Here is an 18,417-nt window from a genome sequence, read left to right on the forward strand (position 1 = left end):
CTGCCCAAAGGACTGAATATCAGATCTCAACAATATGATGCTCTTCAAAATGGGTCTCTTGATGCAAAGTAGCGACAATGGGCAGGAGAAGCACTGGGGACATCACAGATAAAGCACAGGTATCTCTGCCACAGTCAAAAATTCTTCATCATAAATAGGGTCAGCTGTAGAAACTTAAGTAGCCCGGCGCAGTGGATAGAATGCTAGACTTGGAGTCAGGAAGACCTGAGCTCACACTCCACATAGTCTCAGTTTCCTCATCTGTAAAATGGGAGTAATAATAGCTTTGGCTTCTGTTGTAAGGATAAAATGAGATATTATTTATAACGTGTTTTGTAAACCTTAAAACATTATATAAATGCTAGTAAAAATGAAATCATAAACCTCTCACAGGCAATCTGTTCTGGAAACTAAGTTGATACTGATGAGTACCCCCATGTTACCACTCACTCAGTATTCTCAGGCTCAACCACTAAAATTTCAACCTTCTTGGGAGCTCCATAGGAAAAATAATGCCAAGTCTTTGCCCTTTTAAAGTTCTCTGTTGAAAGGTTCCCCCCTTCTTTGACAGACCTCTTTCATCCATGTATTCAGAATTACCACTAAGTTCCTTCTTCCAAACAAATTCCTATTTGTCATAATTAAATTGTTCACATCCTTCATGATGTAAGAAAGCAAGGTACTTCCCAACCACATTACCCCTTGGTCTCCCAAGTTCTTTCACGGAAGGAGTTATCCAAACTATCCCAAAAGAAAAGCAATCTGCCAAATGAGGCCTAAGCTATTTCTCTGGGGCCTGATAACTTCCCCTGATATGGGAAATCAGGTACGTGATGATGGTGCTATTGATTAGTAATAGCAAACCTCTTGCCATTAGATAGACTAAGAAGTGCCATTTTGCCAGTTTGGGCCAGGTTGGGAGCTACTTGGGTGAGGTGAGTGCTGTGATGGTACAAGTTAGATAGGAATAGATGCCATGTCCTTAGTTAGGGAGAATCATATGGTTCCATGGCCAGCACAACATGTCTTCACTACCCCAGTGTTCAGATTGGCAATGGTCCCTCTCCCCTAACTTTGCTGTTTGTCTCAGAACCTGGTAATTTAATTTAGCAGTGAGTAAATGTTATTTCTGATGGGTGCTGATATGTCCAAGGAACAACTCTATGTAGTGGGAGGCTCTGACTCTAAAGAGGAGAGCCTTTGATAGGCCAGTCCTATTTTCTCCAGGACCCAAGAGCCCTTGGCCCAAAAGCATGGCCACCACCAAAGAATCAGGGTACCTATTTTCTCTGTCACACCCCCAAAAGCTCTTTCGCAGCCAGCCATGAATCCTGGGGCTCATCTCACTGGAAAGACTCGGCAGGAACCCCATTCCTAATGGGAATTCCCTCTTTTCAGAGAAAATGGTAGTGACTGGCCACACTGGGCAACCTGCTCCCTCCATAACGCCGTGCCAAAGGGTCCAGCCTGGTCCACACGGACGGTCACTTCCAAAACCACGGCCTCTTCACGGGCCCAAGATAGGCGTGTGTACGCTACACAGGATAAGCTTCTTTAGCTGACTTCGGGCTCCAGCCTGTTCTGGACTCCGCTTGAAGGAGGCACATTTCGGGTGATGCACTAAACAGGAGCCATCAGGATACCCAGGTGGGGAGTGCCCATCTTTGGGCCTTCCCCACCTACAGCCCAGAGCGGGTGCTCAGTGCACGGGGGAGGGGTTTGAGACTACGCCTAAACCTCTCAGAGAAACCCAAGTCGCTAGCACTGCCGTCATTTCTGTTTTTCAGCAGATTAAAGACACGCCAAAAGAACGCAGAACCGCCGGGTGTACGAGTGTCAGTGACTCGTCAGGGGTCGCACGGTCAGTAATGGCCGGGATCAAGATTGCAACCTCGCTCTCCGGGCTGCGCTGCCGGATCGGAGCCTTCTAAGACCCAGGGGAGCCAGAAAGGAAGGGACGGGCGCTACGATCCCACCATGCCTCGCGAGGCCGTCCGCTCGGCTAGACAAGATGGCGGCGCCCACCATACGGATTTTCTGGCTGGGGAGGAGGTTCAGCTTGAGCAAATGGCTTAAGCCCCGGGGCTCGGGTCAGCGTGAGAGGCACTCAGGGGCGCAGGACCTGCTAATGACGCAAAGAAAGCGAGGCTTGTTCAAGGAGATTTTCCCAGCAAAGGGAGTGGACCTGGAGCTGCCGGAGCTTTTGGCCCGCGCAGCGAAGGGCAGCGCCGCGCAGACTGTGTACTGCGGCTTCGACCCCACGGCCGACTCGCTGCACGTGGGGCACCTCCTGGCCGTGCTGGGGCTGCTGCACTTCCAGCGCGCGGGCCATCACGCGATCGCGGTGGTCGGAGGGGCCACCGCGCGCCTCGGCGACCCCAGCGGCCGCACCAAAGAGCGCGAGGCGCTGAGCGCCGAGCGCGTGCGGGAGAACGCACGCGCCCTGCGGGACTCTCTGGAGCGGCTCTCGGCGCACCACCGGCGCCTGTTCCACGACGGCCGGCCGTGGGGCACCTTCACGGTCCTGGACAACGCCGCCTGGTACTCGCAGCAGCGGCTCGTGGACTTCCTGGCCGCCGTGGGCGGCTGCTTCCGCATGGGGACGCTGCTGAGCCGCCACAGCGTGCAGTCCCGGCTGCAGAGCCCGGAGGGCATGAGCTTGGCCGAGTTCTTCTACCAGGTGCTGCAGGCGTACGACTTCTACCACCTGCACCAGCGCCACGGCTGCCGCATCCAGCTGGGGGGCTCCGACCAGCTGGGCAACATTGTATCCGGATACGAGTTCATCCGCAGGTGCGGCCCCGGGGCCGGGCTTCCTCGGGCTCAGTGGGAGGTGGGTGGAGCCGAGGCGGCGCAGCCTTAACCGATGAAAAACCTTTGCCTGTCTCCTTGGAGCCTCGCCCCAGAAAGCATGTAGATGCCAGCCTTATCTCCATTTTGCAGGTCAGGAGACTGGGACTTGCCCACCAGTCGCACAAGCTATGGAGTATCAGTCAGTACTCAAACCTTCATCTTCTGATTCCAAGACAGGTGCTTTTCATACGATACCATGCTGCCTCTGGTAGGTAAAAGGTTTAAAATTAGGGGAATTCCTCGACCTTGCTTTAGATTTGGAAATAAGTAGGATTTCCTGTAATTCAGTTAAGACTGTACTTTTTGCTTGTGTTAGGCAGTAAAGGACAAATGGGAAAAATAGTTGTGCCCTCCCTCCCCTCCTGCCACTTCCCCATCTCCAAGTCATTGAGGTTCTATTTGGACCCAGATAAGTGAATTCTAAGAAATTTGAGGAAATAGCCTCTGAAAAAGAGGGAGACCCTTGAGGGAGGGAGGTGAAAAAAAAATACATTTTAAGCATGAGTCGTAACCCATGAAGAGTTGCTGAAGTGAGAGACAAAATGGTGAGTTTAGGGAAAGTAGGAGGTCTGTTTTTCTGGAATGTAGGTTAGGAAACAGAATAGTGTGAAGTAAATCTGAAAAAATAGGTTCCAACCAAGCTGTTGAAACCTTTTAAAGTACCAGACTGAAGGGTTTATATTTTATATTCCAGAGCCATTAGGCAGAGGAGTGACACAATCCTGCAGAAAAATTATTTTAGCAGCTGTGCAGGAGATGAATTGGAGAGGACCAGGACTGCCAGCAGGGAGACTAGTTAAGCTATTGCAACGGTCTGTCCAGGCTTGGTAGTGAGGGCTAGAACTGGGATGGTGGTGGTGGCTATTTGAAGAGAGAGAAAGGGCTGGAAGCTAGAAAAGGTGAGAAAGTAGAATCAGTAAGATGTGGCAACTTATTAGCAGTTAGGAGAGAGAAGAGTCAGGATGTATCTGAAGTTGTGAACCTGGATATCAGGAGGTAGGATTTTTCTACTGGAAAAGGGAAGTTTGGAGGAGGGGCAGATTTAAGGGAGAAAATTATGAGTTCTGTACAGTTTGAGATGCTGGTGGGACATCTAGGTAGAGATCTCCAGTAGGCAGTTGATGTAGGGCAGGATGTCAGGGGAGACATTAGGGCTGGCTGGATAGACAAATTTGTGAGTTACGTACATTTTGTTGTTCACTCCTGTCTGACTCTTCATGACCCCACTTGGAGTTTTCTTGGCAAAAATGGAGTGGTTTACCATTTCCTTCTGCTCAGAAACTAAAGCAAAAGAATTTTTTTTTTTATTAAGGAGATTTGTTCTGTGAAATATGGATTCAGTCAAAGAGCCGCACTTGAGGACCGGGGGGTTTGGGGGGGGGGGGGGGGCACAGGTTTCCCACTCTAGTGATCCAGGGAATGTAGTGGCAGGTAGGGCAAATGACAAGAAAATGTCAGAGGTGGAATGTGAACATAATGCCCTGGCTAGAAACAGGGGGCCATGTGACACCCACCAAGAGAGTATCAGGCACTTGTGAGGGGTGGGGAGAGAGTTCCAGAGCTGAGAGGGTCATGTCCCCTAGGAGGGTGCAGGAAGTTGGATAAATCTCATCAGACTTAGCCAGATTATTTCCCTAGAGGCAAACACAGTTGACTGTTGGCCCATGTTTTCAGTTTGGTGGCTTTGAAAGAAAAATAAGTAAAGCATAGTTTCTACCTTCAAGGAACTCAATTTATCAGGGGTGATTAGACATTGAATATTACTTCACTGTTTAAAGGCAGTCATATATTTCATATTTCTGACTCTCCATCCACCAGTACAGATTGCAATCTCAGTAACCCTGTCTGGTGATTGTTGTGGTCCCCAAATTCTGCAGCTAACCTGATTATGAGCCTTTTGGGAATTTAGGTAGGTGACTACATAAGTCCATTGCTACACATACACTTAAATCTTACCATCTTCTTATAATACATATCATATACCTATGACATTAAGAGCACATGCATAATAAATATAAGACACACATATCAAGATAAAACAAATTAGATCTAAGGAAGGATATTTAATCCAGTTCCTTCCAGAAATATGAATTCTTGATGATTTGTCCTCCTCCTTGGCTAACTCCAGTGACTGGGAATTTATTGTACTTACTGCAGTCATTACTTAAATAGTCTGACTACACAAGGATAGTACAATTTTGAGCCTTTTACATAACATAAATCAATAATGTAAGAATTTCAGAGGTTAAATTTTGGAATAATACAGTTGCAGGTGCACTTCCCACTGATGAAGTGGCCTTTTCTTAATATGACCCATTCAAAACCAAAATAAATAAAGTTTCTTTTTGCTTTTTGTTTATGCATTTATTTTTTCCCCAAATTCATGATGCTATTTTATATTTAGAGTTTTATTGATACATTTTGTTTTTCACGTCATGTTCACGTCTAGATTCTGGCTTTATACTCTCCTCCTCACATGAGTCTTCTCTTGTAACAACAACACAGTTAAGCAGAATTATCTTGCATGTGTGACTTCATAGGGCAGCTTTTTTTGAAAGAATCTATAACATAATTGATGTGAGAACTTTCTACCAATACAGAATGCATCCTCACTACACCTCATTTCTTGAGTTGCAGTGTGGCCAACAGAAAATTATGACTTGTTAGCCACTGTTCTGGTATTGAACTCCAATTTAGCTAGACTGGTTTTTGTATGACAGATGCAGAATTAATGTAATGTAATGCAAAGAACACTAGATTTGAAGAACTGAGTTAAATCCTGGTTCTTAGACAAGACACCTCAATTCTCTGAGCTTCACCACTGATGAATATCTGGTCACTGGACCCAGATGGCTCAGGAAAAGAAAGTGAGGCTGGTGACCTTGAACAACCCTCACTCAAATCAAAGTCAACTGCAAGTCATGTTGTCATCTTGATGTCATGGTCCTCTTCGAGAATGAAGGACAAACATAACTCATAAGTAAAATGAGCTAGTTGAACTAAATAATCTTTAAGTTCTTTCAGTTCTTAATCCAACGACTCAGCATTTCTCTTGCTTTGCTCTTATATGAATCTTTTTTCATCTTGATGAGACACTAGATTTTGGATTTAGATGCAGCCCAGAGTCACCTTGTAATGATGATATTAGAGTAGGACTTTGTTGTAGGTAATATCCAGGCTAAAACCATCTATTTAGATCTCTGAATCACAAAAAGGTATTACTAGTGAATTCTGGTAATGAGAACACACTTACAACTTTCCCCAAATTAGCATAAAAACAGCTAATTCTACTAGTCTGGCAAAGTTGGTACTTTTATTTCCTCACTTTTTTTTTCCAATGTATTTATTCTTAATTTTCACTTCCCTAAGTTTTAAACTTTCTCCCCCTCTTTCCCCAAGACAGCAGACAATCTGATAGGGGCTCTACACGTACATTCCTGTTAAACACATTTTCACATTAGTCATGTTACATAAAGAATTATAGTGAATGGGAGAAACCATTAGAAAAAAAAACAAAACAAGAAATAGTCTGCTTCGCTCTGCATTCCAACTCCTTAGTTCTTTCTCTGGATGTGGGTGGCGTTTTCCATCATAAGTCCTTTGGAATTGTTTTAGGTCCTTGCATTGCTGAGAAGGGCTAAGTATCAAAGTCAGTCATTGCCCATTGTGACTGTTACTGTACAGTGTGCAGGAGAACATTGGTTCTGCTCACTTTACGTGTAGGTCCAGCATTTTCTGAAGTCCACCTGCTCATCAGTAGTATTCCATTACATTCGTATACCACAACTTGTTCAGCCATTCCCCAAATGATGGGCATCCCCTTAATTTCCAATTCTTAGCCACCACAAAAGGAGCTGCTATAAATATTTTTGTACACATGGGTCCTTTTCTCATTTTTATGATCTCTTTAGGATACAACCCTAGAAGCAATATTGCTGGGTCAAAGGGTATGCACATTTTATAGCCCTTTTGGCATAATTTCAGATTGCTCTCCAGAATGGTTGGATCAGCTCATAGCTCCACCAACAATGAATTAGTGTTCCAACTTTCCCACATCTCCAACATTTATCATTTTTCTGTTTTGTTATGTTAGTCAATCTGATAGGTGTGATGTTGTACCGCAGAGTTGTTTTAATTTACATCTCTCTAATCAATAGTGATTTAGAGCATTTTTTTCATATGACTATAGATAGCTTTAATTTCTTTCCTCTGCAAACTGCCTGTTCCTTATCTTTTGGCCATTTATCAATTGGGGAATGACTTGTATTCTTGTAAATTTGACTCGGTTCTCTATATATTTTAGAAATGAGACCTTCATCAGAGACACTGGTTGTAAAAATTGTTTCCCACTTTTCTGCTTCCTTCCTAATCTTGGTTACATTGGCCTTGTTTGTGCAGAAACTTTTCAATTTAATGTAATTAGAATTATCCATTTTGCATTTCATAATGTTCTCTATATATTTGGTCATAAATTCTTCCTGTCTCCATAGATCTGATAGGTAAACTATTCCTTGCTCTCCTAATTTGCTTTTAGTATATACCTAAATTTTATACCTAAATTGTGTACCCATTTTGACTTTATTTTGATACATGTTGTCAAATGTTGGTCTGTGTCAACTTTCTGCCGTACTGTTTTCCAGTTTTCCCAGCAGTTTTTGTCACATAATGAGTTCTTATCCCAGAAGCTGGGGCCCTTGGATTTATCAGATAGTAGATTGCTATAATCATTGCCTACTGTCTTGTGTACTTAACCTATTCTACTGATCTTCCCCTCTATTTCTTAGCCAGTACCAAGTTGTTTTGATGATTTTTGCTTTATAATTCAATTTAAGATCTGGTATGGCTACGCCATTAATTCCCTTGATATTCTCAAGGTTCTTCCAGATGAGTTTTGATATTATTTTTTCTAGCTCTATAAAATAACTTTTTGATAGTTTGATTGGTGTGGCACTGAATAAGTAAATTAATTAACACAGAATTGTCATTTTTATTATATTAGCTCAGCCTATCCACAAGCAGCTGATGTTTTTCCAGTTATTTAGCTCTGACTTTATTTGTGTGAAGTGTTTTGTGATTGTGTTCATATAGTTCCTGGATTCCTCACTTTATTTTAACTTAATATCAGCTTTGACAGATTAATTTTGTGTCTAGGCAGATCTTTCCCTCTTCACGCAATCAAAAATGGCAAGGGTGGGTCACTCCCCCATAGAGATTCATTTAAGTGTTTGTTTCAAGACAGCTTCTTGGTAAGCCCCAAGAGAGCTGTGCACATCTAATTAGCATGCTTACTGGGTCATATGTAGGGTAGGTAGATGTCCTGGCGATCAATAATTCCTTCTTCTACCTAGACTATTCCAATGCTCAAGATAGTAAGCAGGTCTAGTGGCAGCTGAGTGCAATGTGTAATGCTATAATGTGCAATGAGTGGCAGTATTGACAGGTTATCTTAAAATGAAATGTTAACTTATAAGTAATTTCTACCAAGCTGAAAAGAGGCTGCATGGTGTAGTGGAAAGAACTTTGGAGCAGAAATTAGGAGATTTGGTACTCTATTCTCCATAACTTGCTTTGTAACATTGGACAAGTCATTTTACCCCCCTGACTTCTTCATCTGTAAAATTGGAGGATTAAATTACATGCTATGTAAGGTCCCTTCCAATTCTTTTAATTCTCTAGGACTCAGAAATTATTGGTGTACCACTCCAAAAAACACAGAACCTAACTAGATAACAAGACTCAAATCTTCATGTATGATTTTAGCTAATGTTCCATGTCATTATTTAAGATTTTCTGTATTAAAATATTCTGAATCTGAATCTAACAAGGGCTGCATGTGTGCTACACAGCAAAATTATGCCAGACTTAAAATCAACATATCTGGCAACTCATATCTTCCTTGACCAGGAAGCTTTACTTAAATTTGGCATAAGGTTGCCAATTTGAAGAAAGATTAAGAGGAAATAAAAATTACTCTGATATTTCTTACTTGTTTTGATGAAAATCCTCACTGGACAGACCAGGAGTCTAAGTGATTTCATACCATGTAGAAAAACATTATTCCTCTTTTAATGGGGCTCCTTATATGTTTAAATACTTTGGAATTAGATACTCTTTTGATGATCCTTCATTCTACACACTATGATATTTCTAATTATCCTAAGAGATGTTAAAAATATATTTCACAAAGCATAATTGGTTTTAATTTTTAAAAAATGCTCTGCAGTACTTTTAAGAAATAAAAAAGTATTAGGAAATCAAAATGTCCACTTAAAATACAGATAATACTGTTTCTACTACCTACCTCATAAGGCTTGTTAATAAGGAAAATGCTTTTGTAAACCTTAAAGGACCGTAAACATGAGCTTTATTTTTGTAAAAGGATTTTAAGGTATAAATGTTTCACAACAGATCACTGGCCTCTTGATAGTAGAGCAGTTGAAGAACTCATACAAGTACTAGTTGAGTAGATTAGATAAGGTTATTATATGGAGGCAATGTGGAAAGGACATTATACTAGTAGTTGAGATCTGAGTCCTAGTTTTAGGTCTTTGACAAAGTTAATCATCAGTGTATGTATGTGCAGCTTTCCAGTTCTAAATAGCTTAAGAGATGGAATATAAATTGTATCTAATTTGCTTATAATCCTAATTAGTTTTGGTGCAACTTCTATTTCTAATGTGGGGGATCTGGGCTTTTGGAAGGCATTCCCATCTTAAATGAGAAACATAACACTGTTTTTATAAATAGGGTGACTGGGGAAGATGTATTCGGAATCACTGTTCCTCTGATTACTAGTACAACTGGAGCTAAACTGGGAAAATCTGCTGGCAATGCTGTTTGGCTAAACAGAGACAAAACTTCTCCTTTTGAATTGTATCAGTTTTTTGTCAGACAACCTGATGATTGTATAGAAAGGTAAGTGGTGGCTTTTGAAAGATGTAATTTGCTACAAAAAATTACACATCTTAAGGTAGAAACCCATAATTATCAGTTAATTTTTTTAAGCATTAAATTCCTTTTTCTGTATTTAGATTTTGTTTTATGTAGTAACTGAATTTCTTAACCCAAAATGCTTAAGCAAACCAGTGTGATTCTCTTGCTAATTAGCAATTATCCCAGAGTATGTCTGTTGACTCACTGGTTATTTTTTTTTTTTTCAAGTTGAAGGCTTTGTTTAATAATGTCAGTTTTCAAATATACAGAACTAGGTTAGCCCCAGGAACTTTGCTTCTGACTTTCCTTGCTTTTTGAGACTTCACTGTTTTTGCTTAAGCTGTTTTTCACACATTGTAGAAATGGAAAGAACATATTCTAGTCACCAGGCACCGTGCCATGCTCAGGAACATAATGCCACAGTGGAGCAGTATCTTTCAAAACATGACATTTACACATTCCCCAACAAAATCATTTTCTTTGGTGAGAAGCTCCTCAGAGAGAATCAGAAATGTGCAGAATTACTAATTTCATCTGGAGAGCACCAGCACGGGGGAGATAGAGAAGACTAGGAACTCAGGCAGAATGAGTGAGACAAAGTAAATATGCTGTGTCATCAGTTTAAATCCCAGGGTATTAAATCCAGAGTGTGTTGTGAGCTCATGCTAGCTAGTTTTTGGTCTAGGGAACAAGTTTACTTGTTTACTCCAGAACACTCCCAGCGTATCCATCTGGTTGGCTTCTTCTTGTCTTCAGCACATTGCACATAGTAAGTCCTAATAAACACTTGTGTATTGACTCAGGATTCCATTTCTGAGGCAATGTGGCATAGTGGGGAAAAAAAAGTAGTAATTGTGGTATTAATGTATTTAGAGTCTGAAGGCCTGAGTTCCAGACTCAATTTCCACTACTTGTTATTTGTAGACTACAGGATCTCTAAGGTTCCTCCTAGACCTTATCTGTGGTTGTTATATCTTATGGTTGTTTCATGTTCCCAAGAAGACCTGTCCATTGTAAGACTTTCTTGTCTAAGGACTGGCTTGGGCTTAGCCTGGGTGCTCCTGAATTGGATCAGTGTCCTTTGGCATCTGGTACTATCAGGTCTGGTGTGATACAGGAGCTATCTTGGGTCTCCACACTGTCTTTCCATCATTTTCAGTTTGAAGACCATTTTCCTTTCTTCTTTCCATCTTTCCTACATTCCTTCTTCTCTTCCTAACCTTCATTCCTTGTTTTCTTCCTCTCTTTAGGGAGGCCGCCATTTCCTCTGTGGCATCCCTTAGCAATCCCTTCTCCTTCCACCTGAGAGCAAGTGTGCATATACTCTCCTCACTGGTTATTTTTTTTTTTAATCCTTTGCAGGCCTTGTTTAAATTGTTGTATATAAAAATATGCCTGTGTATAAAAATTTACCAAAAGAATTTTCTTTACATGTGTATGTATATTTATATGTGTGTGTATATGCATATATCGTGTGTATGTATGCATACGTATATACATACATAAAATTTTAATATCCCTATTGTTGCAAGTGATTTCAGTATGACTGGCAAAATCCGCATTTTAATTGTTTTAATCGCATTCATGGCACAATAATGTAGTATTCTTCCTACTTAAATATTTTATTTAGAGTATTATTTCTCTATAAAGATTTTATTTATAAGAAGGGGTCAGGAAGATTTATCTTTCTCAATTCAGATCTGACCTTAGCCTAGCTATGTGACTAGCTGTGTGACCCTGGGCAAGTCACTTAACTCTGTTTGCCTCAGTTTCCCTCATCTGTAGAATGGGCTCAAGAAGGAAATGGCAAATCACTCCCATATCTTTGCCAAGAAAACCCAGAGTTGGACACAGCTGAAAATGACCTCAACAACAATACAGTAAATTTTAATTTCTTTTGAAAAAGTATTACAGTACTAAATGATACTATATAATGGCTTGTTGGTAGCATGATTTTAAAATATTTGTTATGAACTATTATAGTGTTAGATTTATTATTTTTAATACTATAGCAAAGAAAAGAATTGCCAATTAGTTTAGAAAGCATTTTTGGAAAGCAATTTCCAACTATACCCAAAAAAATCATTAAACTATGTCTGCACTTTGACCTGGCAATATCATTTCTAAGCCTGTACCCCAGGGAGACGACATAGAGACGAAAATGACGCATATATACAAAAATATTTACAGCAGCTTTTTTTGTAGTTCCATAGAACTGGAAACTAAGAGGGTGTCCATTGTTTGGTGAACAGATTAAACATATTAGGAATGTAATGATTACTATTTTGCCATAAGAAATGTTGAAAGGGACAATTTCAGTGGAACCTTAGAAGATTTGTATGAGTAAAACAGAGTGAAGTGAGCAGAACAAGAACAATTTATACAATATCAACCACGTTGTAAAAAAATATAACTGAAAAACTTGAGAACTCACGTTATCTCAGTGACCATGATAAAAGAGAACTGATAACACTGATTTTTTTTTTCTCTCAATGGGAAACAGGAAAAGAAATTGATTTTTATTAATTTCTTAAAATTAACATAAAAATAATTGAAACAATATCACGGACTGAGTTACAAAAGAAAAAACCTGTGGGTTTTTCTTTTTTTTAATGATTATTTTGTTTTCAGTGTTCTATAATCACCTCCATATATCTTAGATTTTTTCCCCTCACTCTCCCTCTCTGCCCCCTCCTTTCCAACTCCCTCCCCGAGACAGCGTGCAATCTTATATAGGTTCTACACATACTATTTCACCATAGTCATGTTGAATAGAAGAATTAAAATGAATGGGAGAAACCATAAGACAAAACATAACACAAAAGAAAATGGTCTGCTTCTTTCTGTGATCCAATTCCATAGTTCTTTCTCTGGATGTCGAAAGGCGTTTTGCCTCAAAAGTCCATTGGGAATTTTTTAGGTCCTTGCATTGCTGTGAAGCAGAAAAATTCCTCACACTGTATAAAGTTCTCCTGGTTCTGCTTCTTTCACTCAGCATCAGTTTATATAAGTCTTTCCAGGCCTCTCTGAGGTCTTTCTGTTCATCATTTCTTACAGCACAATAGTATTCCATTACATTCATATACTACAACTTGTTCAGCCATTCCCCAATTGATGGGCATCCCCCTGATTTCCAGTTTTTGACTACCACAAAGAGAGCTGCTATAAATATTTTTTTCTTGTGGGACCCTTTCCCATTTTTATGATCTCTTTGGGATGCAGTCCTAGAAGCAATATTGTTGGGCATAGTTTGAAATTGCTCTCCAGAATAATTGGATCAGGTTACAGCTCCTGAGAATTTTCCTTAAGCTATTTAAAACAAATGTAATTGTAAAATACAAGTAATTATTTTGATTTCTAGATGGTTAGCATGGGATTTGTAATCAGAGGACCTGGGTTTGAATCTCACCCCAACTACCTGCTTTGGAACCTTGGGTAAATCTCCCTCTCTGAGACAGCATAAGGAGTTTGGACTTCGAAGTTCCTTCTGGCTCTTCAGCTGAAGTGGGATAGATTTTCTAGACATCTTTCCTTCTATCAGAATTAAATCTGTGGTGTAGTGAATTTTTCTGTCATCTGATAATATTATCAGTTTTATAGTAACTGACATTAGGAAAGAAGGTCTAGGTGCCAGTACCTATGCTAGTTATTTGAAACAAAATATTTAAAAAGAGGAAAATATTTTACAGTTTGATAAAGATGTGAAGATCTTAAGAGGTTTACCTGGACTTTGGTATATAATATAGCCTTGAATAGAAAAATGAGTTTCTATGTAAAGATCTTTTTCCAATCTAATTCTCCAGTCTTGGTAATTACTGTCTTCCTTGGGACACTTTCTTCATAGCAAAGTTAGTCATTTTTACTGGTCTTCTTGCTGTTGTAACTTCAAGATACATATGCTGCATTGTGGAGAACCAGCTGCCAGGTCCCTGAAGTACTTTGCCTATTTTCTGTTGATTAATTCAGAAATTATTCTCTAGCAGCAGATACTTGTTGGCATTTTTTGTTTTGGACTACACTTCTCCTTTGCATTTCCTTAATTCCATTTTTTTTCAACGTAGGCTTGAAGTCAACAAATACTTCAGTATTTCTTAGTTATATATGTTCTTTAAAATTTACTCTAAAGCCTTCAACATGCTTATTTTCAAAAACCAAATAAAAACCCGACAAAAGAGAGCCATGAGATGTATGTGTCATGAAATTGTGTTCAACTGACCCAGGAACTAATTAATGCTAGTTCAGTCCAGTTTCATCAGTTAGGTGTTCTGAGTAAGTCCCTTATCAGTAGAAAGAGAAAGGCATGAAACTTAAGTTATTGTTTGTCCCAAGTAATTTACACACCACTGTAATTCTATTACATTCGTATGCTATGTGTTGTTGTTTTTTCTTTCACCCATTTCCCAAATGGCAAGCATCCACCTTGTTTCCAGTACTTTGTGGTTATGAGTAATTTTGTATATATTGAGCCTTTGTTTCTATTTTGGTGTTTTGAGTTTGGTTTTTGTTTTTAGTAATCAGATCATAGCATTCTAAAGCTCAAATGTTTCACGACTTTCTAAAATTTTGCTTGATTAAAGTTGTCTTTTAAGAGTTCAAAATGATTCTGGTCCTTTATAATTAGGCATATTTTGCTTAGTATATTCAAAACATTAGAGATTTCTTTGCAGCTTGATATTTGAAAGTTGGTATTTGAAGCTGGAAAATATTATGGAAATATCATGAAAAATACAGAATATCTTACTGCTTTTTTTTTCTGAGGTATCTTAAACTCTTCACTTTTCTACCCCTTCCGGAGATTGAACATATAATGCAGATGCATACCAAAGCACCAGAAAAATGGGGACCTCAGGTACGACTTGCAACAGAAGTAACAAAGTTTGTTCATGGCCAAGAAGGATTAGAATCTGCCAAAAGGTAATCTTTTTGAATCATCAGTACCCAACAAAATTAGGTAGGAAAACTCAGCCAAACTGGAAGGGCATGTAAAACCACATCACATTTAGAAAAACCTAACTCTTTACATGGAATGGAACAGGTTTCCTTTTCGTTTGAAGACAGCATTAAATACAGTCTTTTAATGAAAGATTAACTGCTATAGTTATAAGAACTGAACTGAGATCTAGGCCTGACACTGGCTGATCTGGACATTTTAAGAATATTTTCTGTTATAAAGTGAGATTAAATAATTCCTAAGGTCTCTTACATTTAGAAAATTTTATGACTATTAAAATTGCTTTAGGGTCAAAATGCAAGTTTTGTCATTTCAGCATTTATTAAAATGTTTGGATAACTTGAAACGTATGTTTTTCAGGTGTACACAAGCCCTTTATCATTCCAGTATAGATGCGCTAGAGATTATGTCTGATGAAGAGTTAAAAGAGCTGTTTAAAGAAGCTCCATTCTCTGAATTGGTTCTTGATCCTGGAACAAGTGTATTAGATATATGTCGCAAAGCAAATGCCATTCCAGATGGCCCAAGAGGGTAAGCTTCTATGTACAAAAGCATAATTCACATCATGATTTTTAATTAAGCTGTTTTTTTCCCCTTGATAGAACTATTTACTTTGTTATACTTTTACCCCCCAAAAGTTGCTGAGGCCTTATCCCCAGATCTCTAAAACTGTGTCAGGAGGATTTAGTAGATCCTTTCTACCATTTTTCTCAAGACTTTACCTAATTAAGTGAAGGGAGCTCATCACTAATACAGTAAACTGATGAATATTCTGGCCATGACAACCTCAAAATACAAAAAAAGTCAACAGTCCCTTTCATTTTTGCATGATGGAACCAGAAGATGGAAAAATCAGTTTTTGGACTGCTGATAAATTGATGTTTTAAGATCAGTGTTAAATCAAAAAAGGACTTACTCAGTTCTTTCGTGCCAGGCACTTTGCCATAAGCAGATGTTCAATCCTAGTGAAGGGACTAAGATTAATATTAACGTTCTTAAAATAAATGAATGTAGAAAATGAGGAAATCAATGCGAGAGGTTCATACATGAGAAGAGTTCATACTGTGAAAGAATCAAAGAAGAGTGAGCAGAGTTGGTTTTATTGTGTGTCCAAAGGCAAGAAGAAACATCATTTTACGGGACATTTTGGTTTTTCGTTGCAGTGCTCATCATAAATATTTGTGAAAAGCACCACAAAAATGATTTCAGCAATGTACCAGCATCTGTTGTAGATAAGGACCAGGTAACTAGAGGACCATCCAAACTAAATTAACTTATACTTTTAGTACAAAGGTGGGCATAGGCAAAGAGGGTGAAAAAAACATTGGAAAGAGGCAGGAAAGATCACAAAGAATCATTCTGATGTATTATGCACACTTCCTAGAACTGGAAGTTACTGAATATAATAAGCACTAACATCAAAAAATTTAAATGATTATATATTTTGATAGGAAATTACTCATTTGTAATTTGCGTCATTCTGATATAGCCTTTCTGTTTACAGCCAATATATATAGACTCTACAATTTGTTAGAACAAAAACTACAATTAATACAAAGTTAGAAGAATAAAAGGACAATATGGCACACAAAGAAAATAATTCCAACCTATTAATGATACCAAAAGTCAAAAATAAAGATGGGAATTTTAACAACTACAAATGTACTGCCACAAGATCAAAAAGACTAAACTGCCCTGGTAAACGCTTACTTGCCAAGTGAGGAAGTAATTACAGGAATAAAATTAATCAAATAGTGATTGAATGAGCAAATGACTGTGAAGAGTCAAGAGAATATCCTGAGGTTGGGGGCATAGCCAACCAGAATAATGAAAGTATAGAAAGGGAAATCAGAAAATTATTTTATTAAAGAAGAGGGAAGTTCTGTTTTGAACATGTTGAATTTGAAATGTGGAGGTGATCCAGATAAGCAACACTAGAAATGTGGCATTAGAGCTTGAGAGAGATACCAGAAATTGAGATCCCCCTTAAGTTTACTAACATCTTTAATCTTTTTTTCCTTCTAGTGAAGAGTTTTCAGTACTAAGAACTATTATAGATTTACCATATTTATCTCATCTTTTTTTTCTTGTTCTTAAGTTTGGAAACATGCTAGCTGAATAACATTGCATGCAGGAGTCAAAAGACATTAATTGCAGCCTAATCTGTCTTACTTAAAAATAGGTATCTTTCACTGAAAAGTGTAAAAAGAGAAAATGGAAACAAACACATACTCATATTTACATGATAGTTTAACGTTTGAAAAATACTTCACAATCACCGTGAATGTTATTGAGTCTGAACATATAATTTGCTTGCATAGTTAGTCATAATGGTAGAAGCTAGAATTTTAACCCAGGTATCCTGATTCCTAGGTGCTGCAGTTTTTCTTTTATGTTACAGAGGAGAGCCCCCTCCCCCCCAAAAAGTGTTCCCTCTAGCAGTGGTGTTTTTTCCTGCTATAATGGCTTATTAAAGGGTCCCACAGGGGAAACAAGTAAGAAATAAGGGCACATTTCATAACTCTTCAAGTTATGATCTAGTAAATATATAGTCTAGTAGATCTCTATTTAAATTTTAAGTATATCAGCTTACGTTTTATATGTTTCTGTTTTTAGGTACAAGATGATTACAGAAGGAGGAGTCAGTATAAACCACAAACAAGTAACTAATCCAGAAAGTGTTCTAGTTGTTGGACAACATATCCTCAAAAATGGACTTTCACTGCTCAAGATAGGAAAAAGAAATTTCTACATTGTAAAGTGGCTTCAACTGTGATTAGAAAAAAACCTAGCTGATAATAAAAATTTTATGCTAGCATTCTAAAGATAAGTTGGCTTCAGCATCTTTATTCTTTGAGTAGGTCAGAAGAAAAAATAATTGGTATACTACAATTCTCAGTTTAAAGCATTTACATAGGTTGATTGATAAATATTTTATTTCTGTGGGAAAAAACCATTTGTAACAATCTGAGAAGAAAAAATACTATTTACATGAAGGAAAGAGTAGTAACATCAATGAATTCTATTATTTCCTATTATCTTCCCTTTCCTGTGCAGACTATGATGCATGAAAAGCAAATATGAAAAATGTTATTACATTATATGTTTACAATTAGTGGGAAGCAGGAGTGCATATTTCATTAGTGTCATGTAGCCATTCTAGAAAAGACAAGAATTTCTAGATTTCAACGTCAGAGAAAAAAAGATTTTGAAACAAAAAAACCAATCTGTCATCTTCTTCTTCATGAAGGGATACATTAATATTTACAAGGGACTAATTATATCAGTCATAATGATAACTACTGGACGTTTCAGTTCCAGGAGAAAAAATGTTGAATGTCACAAATAATGAAGACTTAAGAGATTGCAGAAGTTTACTGAAAAAGAAAGGAATAGTTCTATCATTTTACTTAACCCTATCTTCTCAACAAGAATTTTGTAATTTAGTTAATTTGAAGTTCATAGAATCATCAGTTACAAGTCTTAAGATATTTTATATTTATATATACACATATACATACATATATATATGTAAAATGTTACACTAGCCTACTTAGTTTTATATTTTTAGAAACTTTGAAAATACACTATAATTTAGACTTACCATCTTTTTATCTCAGGCTAATTATTTGAATATAACAAGGATCTAATTAGTCCCCACTAATGCAGATTTGATTCTT

At 38.4% G+C, this 18,417-nt stretch overlaps 1 protein-coding gene across 1 annotated transcript; it reads left to right on the top strand.

The window, feature by feature from the left end:
• Positions 1 to 1,862: 1,862 nt before the first annotated feature.
• On the top strand, positions 1,863 to 17,567 carry YARS2 (tyrosyl-tRNA synthetase 2). The gene is made up of 5 exons (XM_072654348.1): positions 1,863 to 2,793; positions 9,601 to 9,768; positions 14,545 to 14,700; positions 15,098 to 15,268; positions 17,354 to 17,567. Exons 1-5 carry the CDS (start codon positions 2,012 to 2,014, stop codon positions 17,511 to 17,513), a joined length of 1,437 nt encoding a protein of 478 aa, XP_072510449.1. The 5' UTR covers positions 1,863 to 2,011; the 3' UTR covers positions 17,514 to 17,567.
• Positions 17,568 to 18,417: the final 850 nt, after the last annotated feature.

The sequence above is a fragment of the Notamacropus eugenii genome, chromosome 3 (assembly GCF_028372415.1).
Source record: "Notamacropus eugenii isolate mMacEug1 chromosome 3, mMacEug1.pri_v2, whole genome shotgun sequence".
NCBI lineage: Eukaryota > Metazoa > Chordata > Mammalia > Diprotodontia > Macropodidae > Notamacropus > Notamacropus eugenii.

Bases quoted from the DNA above. Each gene is read 5' to 3' on its own strand.
- YARS2 (XM_072654348.1), top strand. From the start codon at position 2,012: ATGGCGGCGCCCACCATACGGATTTTCTGGCTGGGGAGGAGGTTCAGC. The intron at 2,794-9,600 runs GTGCGGCCCCGG...TTTTATAAATAG, and splicing joins GGATACGAGTTCATCCGCAG to GGTGACTGGGGAAGATGTAT. The intron at 9,769-14,544 runs GTAAGTGGTGGC...TTTTTTTCTGAG, and splicing joins CCTGATGATTGTATAGAAAG to GTATCTTAAACTCTTCACTT.